Here is a 14,883-nt window from a genome sequence, read left to right as displayed (position 1 = left end):
CTGTTCCTTACACCCACCAAGCTGACCTCTGGGAGACCTGGTCCTCCCGCTCCCATCACCCATCCTGGCTCAGAACATGTAGCCGCTCCAAAGCCCTCCTTCCCCGATGACCACATTCACACCTCCTTAGGAGAACCAATTTCCCAAATAAGATCCATCCACCTCTCTTCCTCACTTGCCCCAAATATTTGGGTAAGCCCGCTCTCCATGTCAGACTGCAAGTTGCTTGGGAACCACCCGTGCTATCCTTTGCGCCTGCCTAAGGGCTTAAAACACAGCTAAGCCCAGGGAGGGAATACTGGGACTGTTGGCAGCCTGCTGCAATTCGAGAACCGAGAGCTTTTAACCCATCTTCTGCCTTGGGAGAAGCCTTGAGGACGCAGTGTGCTGGGCTATCTAAATGGCAGGTGTTCTGATATGAAACGTGCAGGGCTCTTGCCTGCTCTAGGGGGTTCAGAGAGGGAAGCCGAGCTGCTCGGCCTACACCATGACTATGGCTGCTGTCCTTACTGCAAGTCCTGCCCCTGGGAGTGCCAGGCTGATGAGGTCTCCAAACACACACTCTGGCGGCTGGCTGGGGTGTGTGTGGGGCTGGGTCGGGGGCACAGATAAGAGAGCAGAAGTGAGGGCCTGCCAGGTGCAGTGGAGATACTTCACTGGTGTGGCTAGAAGAGAAAGCGCAGAAGGTGGGGGTAGGGGTGGGAACAGCCCCCCTCGAGCTCAAAGGAATTAAGGAAATGTGCTGGCATCATCTATTTTTAGTGACTTAACAGCTTTCAAGGACTTTGGTAGATCCTGCCTCCTACCTTCCCTCCACTCTTCTCTGCACCCCCTTGTGTCTCCCCCATAAAACCTCTCCCTCATCTCCAGTCCCTTCTGGGTGACGTAGCCATGCTCAGTAGGGAAGGAGCACCAATTTCTTTGGGAGATGTTGAAGAAGGCAGCTTGTGCCAGACCAGGGTGCTCAAGCAAGAATTTGAATGGAGCCCAAAACCTAGAAGCAGAAAATTCCCAGAAGGCCAGGAATGAAAGATGGGCAGAGCACATACTGGGGTTTGGATGCCCACGTTGATCAGAATTCTCCCACCTCCTGACTGCAGCCACAATATTGACAGGTTGCTAAGGGTTCCTCGAGGGCTGGAGCCCAGCCCAGAGAAAGAGGAAAGCTGCACAGCTCGGCCTTGCCAGACCAGCGGAGGCGCATCGCTGGCCTCTGTCTTGCTGTGGCAAGAAGCCCGGACTTGTTATATAAAAGATCTGGCCTGCAGCTGGAGCCTGAGCAAAACACACAGCCTAGAGCCCATGCCTCTAAATCCGGCCAGGGAACATCTGAGGCCAACCCTGCCTTGAGTTGACAAAGAGAACGCCATCTGAGGAGTGGGATGGAGGCTTCCTAGAAGGCTGGTAGCAGGAAATGACAGTGACGGGGATATGGGGATAGGTAGGTGGGCTGCATGGAAGCCTGCCATCTGACGAAGGGGGATGTAATCATGAACTTACACAACCAAAGCAACCTCAAGTCCTGCTCCTCCAGGAAGCCCTCCATGACTAGACGCATTATTTGGACTAAACACGCTCTCAAAAGAGAAAGGGGTGGTGCTTCAGGCACATGAAGGGGAAGTATAACCTATCCTACTTGCCCTTTTCAGGGGACACAGGGAACAACAGTGTCTGGGGCTTCTGGGAAGTCGGTGTGCTACCCGGAGCGTACTCTCCCTTCACAGTCTGTTCCTAGATCTAAAGAATGCCATTGGACTTCCCTGGTGGCGCAGTGGTTAAGAATCCACCTGCCAATGCAGGGGACACGGGTTTGTGCCCTGGTCAGGGAAGATCCCACATGCCGCAGAGCAGCTAAACCTGTGAGCCACAACTACTGAGCCTGTGCTCTAGAGCCTGTGAGCCACAACTACTGAGCCCACGTGCCACAACTACTGAAACCCACACACCTACAGCCTGTGCTCCACAACAAGAGAAGCCACCGCAATGAGAAGCCCACGCACCGCAATGAAGAGTAGCCCCCGCTCGCCGCAACTAGAGAAAGCACACACGGAGCAAAGAAGACCCAACGCAGCCAAAAATAAATAAATAAATAAGTAAATTAATTAATTAAAAAAAAGAGTGCCATTAATTTTAACTGCAGCAACTCTTGTTGGTCCAAGGTGGCGTATTCCTATGAGAATTCCCCTCCTGTAAACTGTGCCAGACATTTGGCCCCATCTCATCCTTTGGCTCCCTGTTCACTGGCCTTCACGGAACTGGCATCCAGACACACCAAGGTCAAATCTTGTTCTCATTTCCTTGTTCTCCACTCTGACATGCCAAGAACAGTACTGGGCATTCAAACATTCACTAATAACATTTGAAAATGGATCTCATTTAAAAAATAAATAAAAGGGACTGGGAGATGTGCTCGGCAGAGGAGGACAAGGGAAGCGAGCGCACAAAACCCTTTCCCATTTGGCCGGCACCCCACCTCCAATCAGGCGGGGCGGGCACACTCCAGCGACATGCAAAGGAAGAGTGACTGGCCCAGCATCCCCCAGGACATGGGCTGCCTCTCCTCTGAGCCTGTGTTCTCCCCACCCTGTTTCCTCTTCCCTGAGAACAACTCATTTGTTCTGAAGTTGAACAGGAATGGGCTTAAACTGCATCAAAAGGGAGAAGATCTGACTCTTAAAAACTTAACTGCTGAAAATGTTGAAGTCCTAAGTCAGATGAAGAGATATCTTTGTAAAATTTCACACATGAGATGACTTCTTGCTCAGGCTAACACTACCTTACTCAAAAGCTGACCAATGGACTGGATGATTACAGAGATCCCTTCTAAGTTTAGGATTCTTAATGAAGAGAAAAACCCTGAAGAGGGGACCTGGGCTCCATCAGACTCAAATGGGTCTACCGAAATCCCAGGAGGGCTGCTGATTAGGGATCAACTCTCCATTATCTGAGAACTTTCCACTCCTGTTACTCTAGTGGGATCTATCCTGGCTCAACACACTTTCGGGCCACCTCTTCCAGTTGTCTGGGGAATGCATACTCAGTTGAATGTTGGTCTGTTTTAGCAACGTAAATCTCATTTATTAAAACCTAGGATAAATTCCAAAATCAACTCTTGTATACCCACACATGAATACTCAAAGCCAAACTGATAAACCCAGATTGCCTTCTCTCTCCCACCAGTCAGGTGGAATGCAAACTCATTTTCAGGTAAATTTACGAAGAGAACCAAGTTGGTTAACATGAGATGATGAAAAGCTACATGGTGCGTATGTACAGCCAAAACCCAGGACAAGTCACATCAATGACTGAGTATTGGTAAGTCGACCCAAGGCCTCCTCGGCCAGCCCACCACCCCACCTTTATCCCTTATCCCATTAGCAGAGAGCTTCATTACCTGGGTGGCCTTGTCATTGGTACAGCAGGTGAAGGCCCCATCAGCATCTCGTGGCCACTGGCCCAGAAGGTAGGAGCTGAGGATGGTGTCCAGGGAGAACGTACGCCGGACCTGGGGTGGCTGAGGCCTACACACTGGCTTTTCTGGGGCCACGGAACACGGGACGCTGGCTGGAAGAGAGCACAGCCCGCACACCTGGACGTCAGCATGGAGGCAGCAGACACAGTAACCAACCTTCCCTCTTTTAGGAAGCCTCACCAGACTGCTGCATCTTCACTTATATTTACCTCCCTCCTACAGAATTTGAAGCAGCCCATAAAAGCACATACAGCGTGATGAAAGCTCTCCTGACTTATCCAGCTGGTCTTTGTCACTGGAAACAATTTACACCATTTCACACTGGACGAGGGGTTACTTTACACATGTCTTCTTTCTCCTGTTCCTAATGGACTACAGACTGTGAACTCCCAGGTCTCCGCACTGAGTTTCCTGAGAGCAGGACTGTTTCCCATCATTAAAGAAGTAACTGGAAGTGGACAAAAACCAAGTTTTCCTCCATCTTTTATCCTGCCTTTTATTTCCTTTTATCTCCTGCCTTCTTCCAGCACTGATTGCAAGGCTCCTATGTACAAATTCAACCCAGTTAACTGAAGGACTCTTCCTATTTCCTTCAAGACCATTAGCTCCAGGGAACCTAGGTGACTGAGACAAAGAGAACGACATAACTACTTTCAACTATCCAGGATCCAGGAGAATATCCAAGTCTTTTGGTTCTCTTCTCTGTCTCTGACTTCTGGCTAAATAGAACAAAAATAAACCAGTTACAAATCCACTTATTTTTCTTTTTACCTTGATTAAAGCTTTCTGGGGGAAGGTAAAAGTTGAAACTGTTGCTAAAGTCTAAGCATTCTGGAATCATCTGTAAGTTTCAGTCATCTGGGTTGACCGTGTTTTCCGCAGCCACATTCAAAACACACTACTATCTTAAGGTCTGTAAGGCTCTTTCCTTTAAGCAGAGCAAAATGCTTTCACATCTGTACTAATCTCTTGATAATTCATGTGTGCATTAAGCACAGCAAAAGAACTGGGGACTGTAGATATAAATAAACTTGAAGAGCTTTATATTAAAAAGACACTAACAGGTTGGCAGGTTCCTCAAAAAGTTAAATATAGAATTACCATACCATCCAGCAATTCCGCTTCTAGGTATATATACAAAAGAATTGAAAAGAGGGTCTCAAAGAGATATCTGTATACCCATGTTCATAGCAGCACTATTCACAATAGCCAAGAGGTAGAAACAACCCAAGTGTTCACTGACAGATGAATGGATCAACAAAATGTGTTCTATACATACAATGGAGTCTCAAAAAGGGATGAAGTTCTGAAACATGTTATACCATGGATGAAACTTCAAAACATTATGCTACATGAAATAAAACCAACACAAAAGGACAAATATTGTATGATTCCACTTATATGAGGTACCTAGAATAGGCAAATTCATAGGGACAGAAAGTAGAACAGAGGTTACCAGGGGCTTAGGGGGAGAAGGGAATGGGGCATTATTATTTAATGGGCACAGAGTTTCTGCTTGGGGTGATGAAAATATTCTGGAAATGGACAGTGGTGATGGTTACACAACATTGTAAGTGTACTTAATGTCACAGAATCATAAACTTATAATGGTTAAATGGTAAATTTTATGTTATGTGTGTTTTACCACAATAAAAAAAAAGGAGAGAAACACTAATAATACTATCTTCTCCAAATCCATTTAAATATTTACACACATTTTGACATAGTATAATCAATACGAAATGTATTACATGATATTCTGCTTTGTTCTACCCATTTCCAAGTATCAACAATCTACATATCTGTCATTTTTAAAGACTACATAATATTCCACCAAGTTGATACACAGTAGTTTGCTTAGCCCCTCCCATATTATTGGAGGTTTGAGAGGTTTCCCCCACCCCAATTTGAATATCATAAATGTTATTGCACGGATAACTTTTAGTCTCAGGTTTTATCTAATTCCTTACATATTTCTAGGTCATTTTCCTCAGCCATCATATAGTATGTGCTCATTTAAAACAAACTAAAGGGACTTCCCTGGTGGTGCAGTGGTTAAGAATCCTCCTGCCAACGCAGGGGACATGGGTTCGATCCCTGGTCCGGGAAGATCCCACATGCCGCAGAGCAACTAAGCCCGTGCACCACAACTACTGAAGCCCACGCGCCTAGAGCCTGTGCTCTGCAACGAGAAGCCACGGCAATGAGAAGCCTGTGCACTGCAATGAAGAGTGGCCCCTGCTCGCCACAACAAAGCCCATGCACAATGAAGACCCAACACAGTCAATAAATAAATAAAAATAAATTTATTTAAAAAAATAAATTTTTAAAAATAAATAAATTAAAAAAAAACAAATTAAAAATGACTTATAAAACTAGTGGGGGGGGCTTCCCTGGTGGCGCAGTGGTTGAGAGTCCGCCTGCCGATGCAGGGTATGCAGGTTCATGCCCCAGTCCAGGAGGATCCCACATGCCACGGAGCGGCTGGGTCCGTGAGACATGGCCGCTGAGCCTGCGCGTCCGGAGCCTGTGCTCCGCAACGGGAGAGGCCACAACAGTGAGATGCCCGTGTACCGCGCAAAAAAAAAAAAAATAGTGTGGGGAATTCCCTGGCAGTCCAGTGGTTAGGACTCCTCACTTTCACTATTGCGGGCCCAGTTTTGATCCCTGGTCAGGGAACTAAGATCCTGCAAGCCATGTGTTGTGGCCAAAAAAAAAGTACTGTGAATTGTGGAAAATTCAAGAAATATGCAAACAAACAGAAAAAACTGCAAATCTCAACACCCAGAGATAATCACGGATAATACTATGAGATATATATCCTCGGGGGCCTTGCCTTCTATGTACGTGCATGTATGCGTGTGCGTGTGTGTGTATGCTTTAAAATGAAAAATGGGATTATACTGTACATATTATTTTGCAATGAGTTTTTACCTTATATCATAAACACCTTTCCAAATCAATATATACTGACCTACAACACACCCTTTTAAATGACCTTAACACTCTTTAAACTCTTCAAAGGCTTTCTTTCAAAGACAGTACTCATAGGCCTTGTGTTCTGGTCCCACTTACCTTTCCTTTACACGTCACTCCTCTTCAAGATCTCTATGTCCTGGACAAACTACACTATGCACCATTTCCCACCCATGTCTTGGGCCTGCCCTCCTCTGAGGTTTTGCACATGTGCTCAGGGCTGAAATGTGATCCATCCATCAGGGCCAGCCTAAACATCTCCACCTCCACGGAGCTTCCTGAGTCCCCTGGAAGGAATGTCTCAGGATTTTCTGATTTTCCCCAGTACTTTGTACTCTTCTAGTACTTCCCAGTCTCTATTGGATTACAAGTATTTGTAAATCCCAGCTAATAAACAGCCTGTGGCCAAGGCCTGTCTAATTTATCTTTGAACCCCACACAGCATCTAGAGCATAGGGTTGGAGATTGGCAGATGCCTAAGTATTCTCATAAAATCAAAAACCTGTTACTATCAGGGAGAGCCTGCTCTAATTACACCTGGTTTCTAAGTTTGTGTGCCTTGCACATCCATGCTCACCCTGCTCCCTGTGAGTAAATCCCCCTGAGCTGCTTGCCCCCTTTCCTCTCTCTGAGGCTCAGGGAGGCCCAACCTCTTTCCTCCCCTCCCTGCACCTGTCATCCAGAAAGTTAGTGACAGGCACACTGGGTTCAAGCCCCAACTGCATCCCCTACACCGGCATTTCAACCACTCGTTTTTCTGTCGTGGGCTTAAGATCAAAAGGTGGCAATCTGGATACTTCTGGGAGATCCTGACCCATGCCGGCAGCCTGGCCAGACACCAAAATGCTGTCCTGTGGTTCTCCCAAACTGTCTCTAAGAGCCCACTGTTGAGGCAGGGGCCCTTGAAGGCAAGTTTACAAGATTACATGACAGAGAAGCAATGAGGCAGGTGGGAAGCAGATGAGCCAGAGACTGGCAGAGAGGCCAGAACACCATGATTCTAACAGCTCCTTCACTGCTGTTGGAAGAAAGAGGGCTGGGACTCCAGGGCTGAGAAAAAAGCACTGGGGAGAAAGATTTCTTGGGGCCACCTCTCTCAGCCCCTCAGCAGAAATTGCTGCAAAAACCTCCTTTAGAAATGTTTCCATCCTGAGGCCCTACGTATGCTCTTCTAAGTTTGTGTGCCTTGCACCCTAAGTATGTATAATACTTTCAAGTTTGTATAATACTTTCAAGTTTTGCCCCCTCCTCACAAAGTACTTGTGTGTGTACAGTCTTTTGTTCTCCTAAAGGGGCTCCAGAAAGACTGATAAGGAGACCAAGGCACAGAGAAGTCCAGTCTCAGATTGGACTTGGTCGCCCAGAAAGTCAGGAGGCAGTCCTACATCCAAATCCAAGCCTCCTTCTTCCTCCATCAGTCCACAGGGCTCTTGGCCCTTTTGCATCAGGAACACCTCCAAGGGTGCAGGACACCTGCCCACATACCTGAAGGAAGAAACGCCTGGCAGCTCCTTCAGGGAAGGGAGTGAGGAAGGAGACCACATAGCAATTTTTTGTTTGGGGTGTTGGGTGGTTGGTGTTTTGGAGAAGCCTTTGAAGCCTAGTGGGAAGGATTCTAGTAAACCATATGCCCATTTTACATCTTCCCATCGATACCCTTCACAGCCCACCTCATTCGCAAGTTACAGGAGGAGTCCAATTTCAAGGGCAGTAATCAGAGATGACATTTTACTCCCCAGCACCCCCGGGGTTGGGGAGGACCCAGGATCCTGGAATTTGCTATAAGAATCCAACCACCCATTTTGATCAACTCTACATCCAAATCTGACCTAAGTTATTCATAAAGACTCTGAGCGCTTTGTCGGTTCTGACTTGCTCCTCCGTATACAAAAACAAAACAAAACAAAAACACGAATACAAAAAAAAGAAAAAGGGGAAGGAAGGGCGAATGGGGAGAAACCAAGTACCCCAACAGAGAACCAGCTGCCTCTGACCCAGCCCCCTCCTCTCTGCTAGGCCTGCAAGGATGTTGCTGCATCTAAGACAAACTGGAGGACTCGCCTCAGTTTCTTTTCCTTAAATGAGACCACTGGGCCTCAGACTTATTTCTACAGTGACTACATCCTAGCACAGGGTGCCAGCCCAGCTCCTGACCAGCCGCAAGGTGACGGAATTCCCTTCTGTCTCAAAGCGCTCAGCAAAGCCCCAGCTCCCCTCCCAAACCCCCACGTTCTTAGACCCTTTGAGGTGATGAAAGTGCATGTTTCCTTCACGTCCAGAAACTAAGGGAGGGGGCACTTCAAAAAGATGAGATTTTGGGCTTCCCTGGTGGCGCAGTGGTTGAGAGTCCGCCTGCTGATGCAGGGGACACAGGTTCGTGCCCTGGTCCGGGAAGATCCCACGTGCTGCGGAGCGGCTGGGCCCATGAGCCATGGCCGCTGAGCCTGCGCATCCGGAGCCTGTGCTCCACAACGGGAGAGGCCACAACAGTGAGAGGCCCGCGTAACGCAAAAAAAATAAAAATAAAAAAAAATAAAAAGATGAGATTTTGACAGGAAAACTAATCTACCACTTATTAAAAAAACCCCACCCCAAATGGTTTGGTGATGACCTGCTAATTTGGGCACCAGAACTGATTAAGGGCGAAACCAAGGTTCCCTCCAAACGCAACACAAACTGAAGCCAAAGCCAGACATTGACATGTTCTGTGCCATTCTCGAAGGGGCCACAGGCTGGAGCAGTGTGGCCCCCGAATATCTGGGAGGGGCTCAGGTGTGAGGGATCTGGTTCTGACTGCAGCTCTGCCCTCACTGTGGCGTGACTGCAGCCCACACCTCATGCCCTCCCCCCTCACCAGGCCTGCTCTCCCATCGGGCAGGCAGGAGCACAGTCCCAGCCTCAGTTACCTCTCAGGGACGCTGTAAACAACGAAAGATGAGATGCAAAAAGGCTTTAAAGTCTTCATTAGATAGATCATGTCAAACCAATTACCAATTACCAATCAGTCAGCCCCTCCCCACACCACAATCTTTTAGGACTGAAGGTGTGGGTGGGGAAGGAAGAGGAGACATGCAGGGTGAGTTCCAGCCACCACTGTCCCCTGGGAAGGCCCACAGCTTCAGTCAGAGCCCTTTCCTTTCCTAGTGTTGGTCTAACCCAGCCAGGAGAGCACCCAGAGTGAATGATGCAGGCGAAAGAGAGCCGCTGGGAGGCGTGGGCATCAGCAGCGCTGTCAGCACCGAGACCTCCCTCAGTCGGGAACATCCTCTAAGAAATCTCACAAGTGAGTGCAGTTGAAATAGGGGCTCCTGGGCTTATCCCTCCCTCATGGGTGCACCCACCGGAAAGATCTGGGGATGGGGTTCTGCCCTGCAATTGTGTGATTATGGTTAAAGGAGAAGTGTTGAGAAGTCACAACGGTTGCTTGTGGTCGGAAGATGAACTGGTTTCATTTCTGGAAAGTACCCCTCTCAGATTTGGGAAACAGGACAATTGGCTGCCCTGTCTGAGAAGAGACGCTCCTATCATGACAGGCCAAGACAAAGCAGCAAGTTGCGGGGCCCTGGCTGGGTGGCTGCGGGAGGGTGGGGTGTCCTGTTTACAGCACTGTGGGGTATTATCGGCCCATCGCATGCAGCAGCCTCCACAGCCCAACCACCTGGCGAAGCTCCCTGGCACAGGGCCAGGCCATTTCACCATACAGCTGAGCAGTGGAGGATGCTTTGGTTCTTGGGCAACGGCAAATGGAAAACACAAAACAAAACAGCACACACCAGAGATAAGAAGCCTTAGGTGCTATCTTCCGGAGCCACTTGGCCCTGTCTCCCAACTGCTACATTTGTATGGCTTTGGGGAGAGCAGGCTCTGAGTGGAGTGGACCAGCAGTCAAGTGTCTGCTGCACCTTGGGGGACAGTGAATAGGGCAGAAACACACAAACAGCTGACGAGGGGCCTGGCACACCACAGTAGACTGACTGATTCCTTCAGTAGCAGGTTCTGGGTGCCCACCACAAACCAGCCCTGTGATAGGCACTGCAGACACAGGAGGAGCAGGACAAGAAGCTGCTGACCAAGCTGAAGTGGGGCAGGCCGATACGAGCCCCAAGGGCCAGGCTGCCAGCTCAACCTCCGGGGGATTCCTCCAGCCACTGACTCTTCAGAAGGACCACCATTTGGTCTCTGCTGTTCCCTCATATTCCTGGCTGGAAATCAGCTCAGGCCTGACCACACCAGCAAACCCCCACTGCGGGAACCCGAAGGAGGAGGGCGACAGCTCTTAGGAGGGGTCAGGGAAAGGAGGAAGGCAGCAGACGACACAGGAAGTGAGGCATCTGTGGCTGCCCTTCTCAACTTGGCCAGAGATAGACTGTGGGGTGGAGGCTTAGCAGCTTACAAGGAGAGACCAGCCGCTGACCAGAGGGTCCTGGCTGGGAATCTAGGGGGGCTACTTCACTTACTTTACTATCTTTGGGGCAATGCAGTAGAGAGAAACCTGGGAAACCAGACAAGGCTACTCTCCACCCATCCTCCATTAGCTTGAGGCTGAGTGACCGCAAAATACCCAAGAAGGACTACAGAAGGAAGAAGAGAGACAGCCAATGAGATTTCACAAGTGGCAAAAACTCAGCAACTGGCAGGCTCAGCAAACAAGTTACCAGTCACTTTCTCATGTCACTGGGCTTTGAGCCATTATTAGCACTAATCTTCTTGCCTTCCCTCTTTAAAATAACTCTCATTATAACAGAAGCTGTACATAGACAGGAGGAAGTTAAAGGAAAATTTAAAAATGCAGATTAGCAAAAACTGAAAAATAAAAACGATGCATGCCACCACTCAGAAATCACCATTCTGCACATCCTTCCTGATCTCTCCCTGTGCACCTATGTGTGCATATGTATTTTTAATAAAATGAGATCTTATTACACGTTTTTCTAACAATATGCTTTTTTCAGCCACTGATCTTCACTTCAGGAGAAGTAGGCAGGGAAAGGGCCACCCAGGAGGCTGAGGCAGGGCAGACGGTTAGACACTGAGGGAGCAGGCCCTGTCCTGTCCCGTCTCCTAGCTGTGATGCAGCACTTTTGTTGGGGGTGGGGGAGGCGGGGGGAATGATAACCTGGAGGGGAGCAAAGTAAAACAGGGATGCAGAATTTCTAAATATTCCCCAATACCAGATTTGCAGTAAGTAGGGGAAGTTCCTCCTCACAGCTTCACAGGGATTACTTTTCCATTTCAGTATGTGTGCTGGGATTAAACAGTGCAGGCAGTCTTCTGAGCTGCTTGCGGTCCTGCGCCGCTTAACTGCTTAACTCAGGGACATGTGGGTTTTGGAGGGAAGCTGTGGTCAAACCGAAATCCTCAATATGACTGTACAAGAGTTAGAAGCCCTCCTTGGAAAGCCCAAGGAGACCCCATCCATCCCAGCTGGGAAAATTAAACCTGGGGCTTTAAACACTTCTTTCAAACCCAAGCAATAGCTCATTTCAATCATAACAGGGAGAAGAAACTAAAGAAGTGAGATTAAAAAGAAGGAAGAAAAAAGGAGTAACAGCACATTTGCCTTACCAAGAAGGCTTACCTAAAGAGAAAAAAAAGTGATATTTGTATGCACATGAAAAACTTCTCAGCCAGGACCTTAATACTAACTCCATATTTAATACTAACTCCATATTTAATACTAACTCCATATTTAATACTAACTCCATATTTAATATTAACTCTGTATTTAATACTGTCTCCATATTTAAGTGTGTAGCTCAGGTGAAACCTTTTCTTGCTGTGTGTCTGACTCCCCAGGATGCAGACCACATCCATGGGCAGCTGGAGAGAAGGGTCAGGAGAAACCCATTTGGAGGGGTCACTATGGGGAAAAAATGAGGAACACCCTAACTCTTCTTATCAGCAAGGAGGGAAAGGGTGATCCCAAAGCGTACGTGTGTGTGTGCGTGCGCGCGTATGAAGAGCAGACAGCAGTTACTTAGACGTTTGTTCAATTCTCAAGAAGCTGCAGTTCGAAAGAAAGGAAGTGGTGTGAACTTTTCACCTTTTATCTGAATTCTATGAAGAGGAGTTCTGAAGGATTTCAACATTCTTAAAACAGGACAAGATACTAGCAGTCACTGATTGGAGCATGCTTTCCTTTGGGATCTATCTGGCCTTTGTTAAGAACAGCATAAGTAGCCATAGCCTAGCCTTCTCCATCTAACAGCAATCCTCACCGCCTGGCTACCTGGGAGGGATGAATTTCTGGGTGGCTACAAACTCAGAGGACAGGCATAAACCCTTCAGTATCTTCACTTCAGACGACAATCTGATTCTTATCAAGTAGAGGAGAAATCATGATGTCCACTTAGCTCTTTAAAGATAAAAGAGGTGAAGGAAGAACCAGAGATTGGGGAGGCTCATCTACAATAAATCCTGTGAGAGGACAACTGTGATTGAAACCCTACTCTGATTTTTGTTCTGAATGTGTGCGCCCCACACACTCTCAGGGATTCTCTGGGTGGGAGCCCAGGAACACCCTCGTGTAGACAGGTGAACTGATTTCTCCAACGCCACACAGCAACTTGAGACACAGGCCTTTCTTCCCCCACAGAAGACTTATCAAAGTGCATTTCCCCCCTTGTGTTTCATTGTCAGACTCAACTGTCATGACTGTCTGGCTGCCTTAGTTCAGGAACTTCCCCACGGACTGGAAGAGTTCTATTATTTTCCCTACTGGGAACCAGCACAATCAGACCTGGGTCTCGGGGACACTGTTTTACCCACTGGGCATGTAGGGCAAGTGGAGGAAGACAATTAAAAAGGAGGGATCCCTTTTCTAGAGAGGACAGTGGAAATCGAGTGAAAGAAAAAAAGGAAATAAGAATAGAATTATAGATCATGTTCAAATAGTCAAAATAATTTCTGCTTTGTGAACAAACCATGACTTATTTTTAGCTTCATCCAGCCTGCCTTCTCCCTGACCTCACGTAAACTGCCAGACAGCAACATATGTGTGAATACCTAGAGTTTGACAGAATTTGATGGCCTCATTTTGCTGCCTTCCCGCCAATGATTCTAAAAGCCCAAAGAAAATTTTTTTACTCCTCTTTAGAACTCACATCAATACTCATGTCCTTCAGTGTTAGTTTAGAACTGGCTTTATGCAGCTCCCAAAGTAACAGCTCAGTCAGGAGGAGTCAGCAATGGATGCCAAAACAACTGGGAGAAACACTGTGGGGAACAGAACACTTACATAATGTACCACATATAAGAGAATAATGTACTTTTACAAAGGGAAATCTGGTTGTCACCACCTCAAATGATCAAACTTAGCATTACTAGTGATGGACATTCTGACACTGTGTACCTCCTGAAGCAATGTATTATGAAGTACACAGCTTCACCCACGAAATGTTCATGCCCAAGATGTTTTACCTGAATCGAATTGGGCCCCAGACTTAACTTCCCACTTGCAGGAAATACAGGAGATGGAGGAACAAGTCAAGTGCCATTGAAAGGGAACAGTCACAAAACTCCAGAATGTGGGACAGCTAGAAGGCTGTCCACACTTTCAATAAGTCAGTAATCAAAAAACCTGAAAACAAAAAGACAGGGATGGGAGGGGAATTTTAAACAGATTTTTTTAAAGACATAACCAAATGAGAACCTTGACTGGACCCTGGATCAAAAATAAAAACCAAAAAGCCACAAAGAGGAAATCTGAAAATGAACTGGATATTAGATAATATGGAATTATAGTTTCCTTATGTGTAATAATGATATTATCATTATGTAGAAGAATGGTCTTATTCTCAGGAGATGCCCTTGAAGTAACGGGCAAAGTGTCAAGATATTCACAACTTGTTTTCAAACAGTTCACGAGAAAAAGTGCCTATGGATGCACATATGTGTATGTCGAGACACACATATACATAATACACACAAGGAGGGAAGAGAGATTAGACAATTGTGGCCAAAAGTTATCAATGAGTCTAAGGTGAAAGATAAATGGATGTGTACTGGGCTTACAACTTTTCTGCAGGTTTAAAACTTTCCAAGATAAAGCTGTGAGGGAAAAAAAAAAGAACTGGCTTAATTTGGAATTTGGGAAGACAGAATTAACTTTACTCCTTAGCAAGGATCTAAGCTGTTTAGCAGTTCAATCTTGGCAGGTTTTAGTCAAATTCAATTGGTTCACTGTTCTGGTCTTCTAATTTGGGGAAAGAGAAGGTGGGCAAGAAGAAATGAAACAGTCAATGAGGCTTACTAGGAGGCAAGGAATTGAAGGATGTAAATCAGTACAAGGTAGAATAAAGATACTAAGGGAAGGAGACTTTAAATTAAGAAGTGGCAAAAAAAAAAAAAAAAAAAAGAAGTGGCATGTCGGGCTTCCCTGGTGGCACAGTGGTTAAGAATCTGCCTGCCAATGCAGGGGTCACGGGTTCGAGCCC

At 47.0% G+C, this 14,883-nt stretch overlaps 1 protein-coding gene across 2 annotated transcripts in view; it reads right to left on the bottom strand.

Annotated features, from left to right (window-relative positions):
* FAM117A (family with sequence similarity 117 member A) overlaps nt 1–14,883 on the bottom strand; it is a 43,002-nt gene that overhangs the window by 14,054 nt on the left and 14,065 nt on the right. For both annotated transcript variants that reach the window (XM_067714937.1, XM_067714938.1), the window contains exon 2: nt 3,395–3,564. In XM_067714937.1, the coding sequence (XP_067571038.1) occupies nt 3,395–3,564 (170 nt within the window). The remainder of the gene's footprint in view (nt 1–3,394; nt 3,565–14,883) is intronic.

The sequence above is a fragment of the Pseudorca crassidens genome, chromosome 19, assembly GCF_039906515.1.
Source record: "Pseudorca crassidens isolate mPseCra1 chromosome 19, mPseCra1.hap1, whole genome shotgun sequence".
Classification (NCBI taxonomy): domain Eukaryota; kingdom Metazoa; phylum Chordata; class Mammalia; order Artiodactyla; family Delphinidae; genus Pseudorca; species Pseudorca crassidens.
The sequence above is the reverse complement of the archived record's forward strand: the minus strand, read 5'-3'. Positions and strand labels throughout refer to the sequence as shown.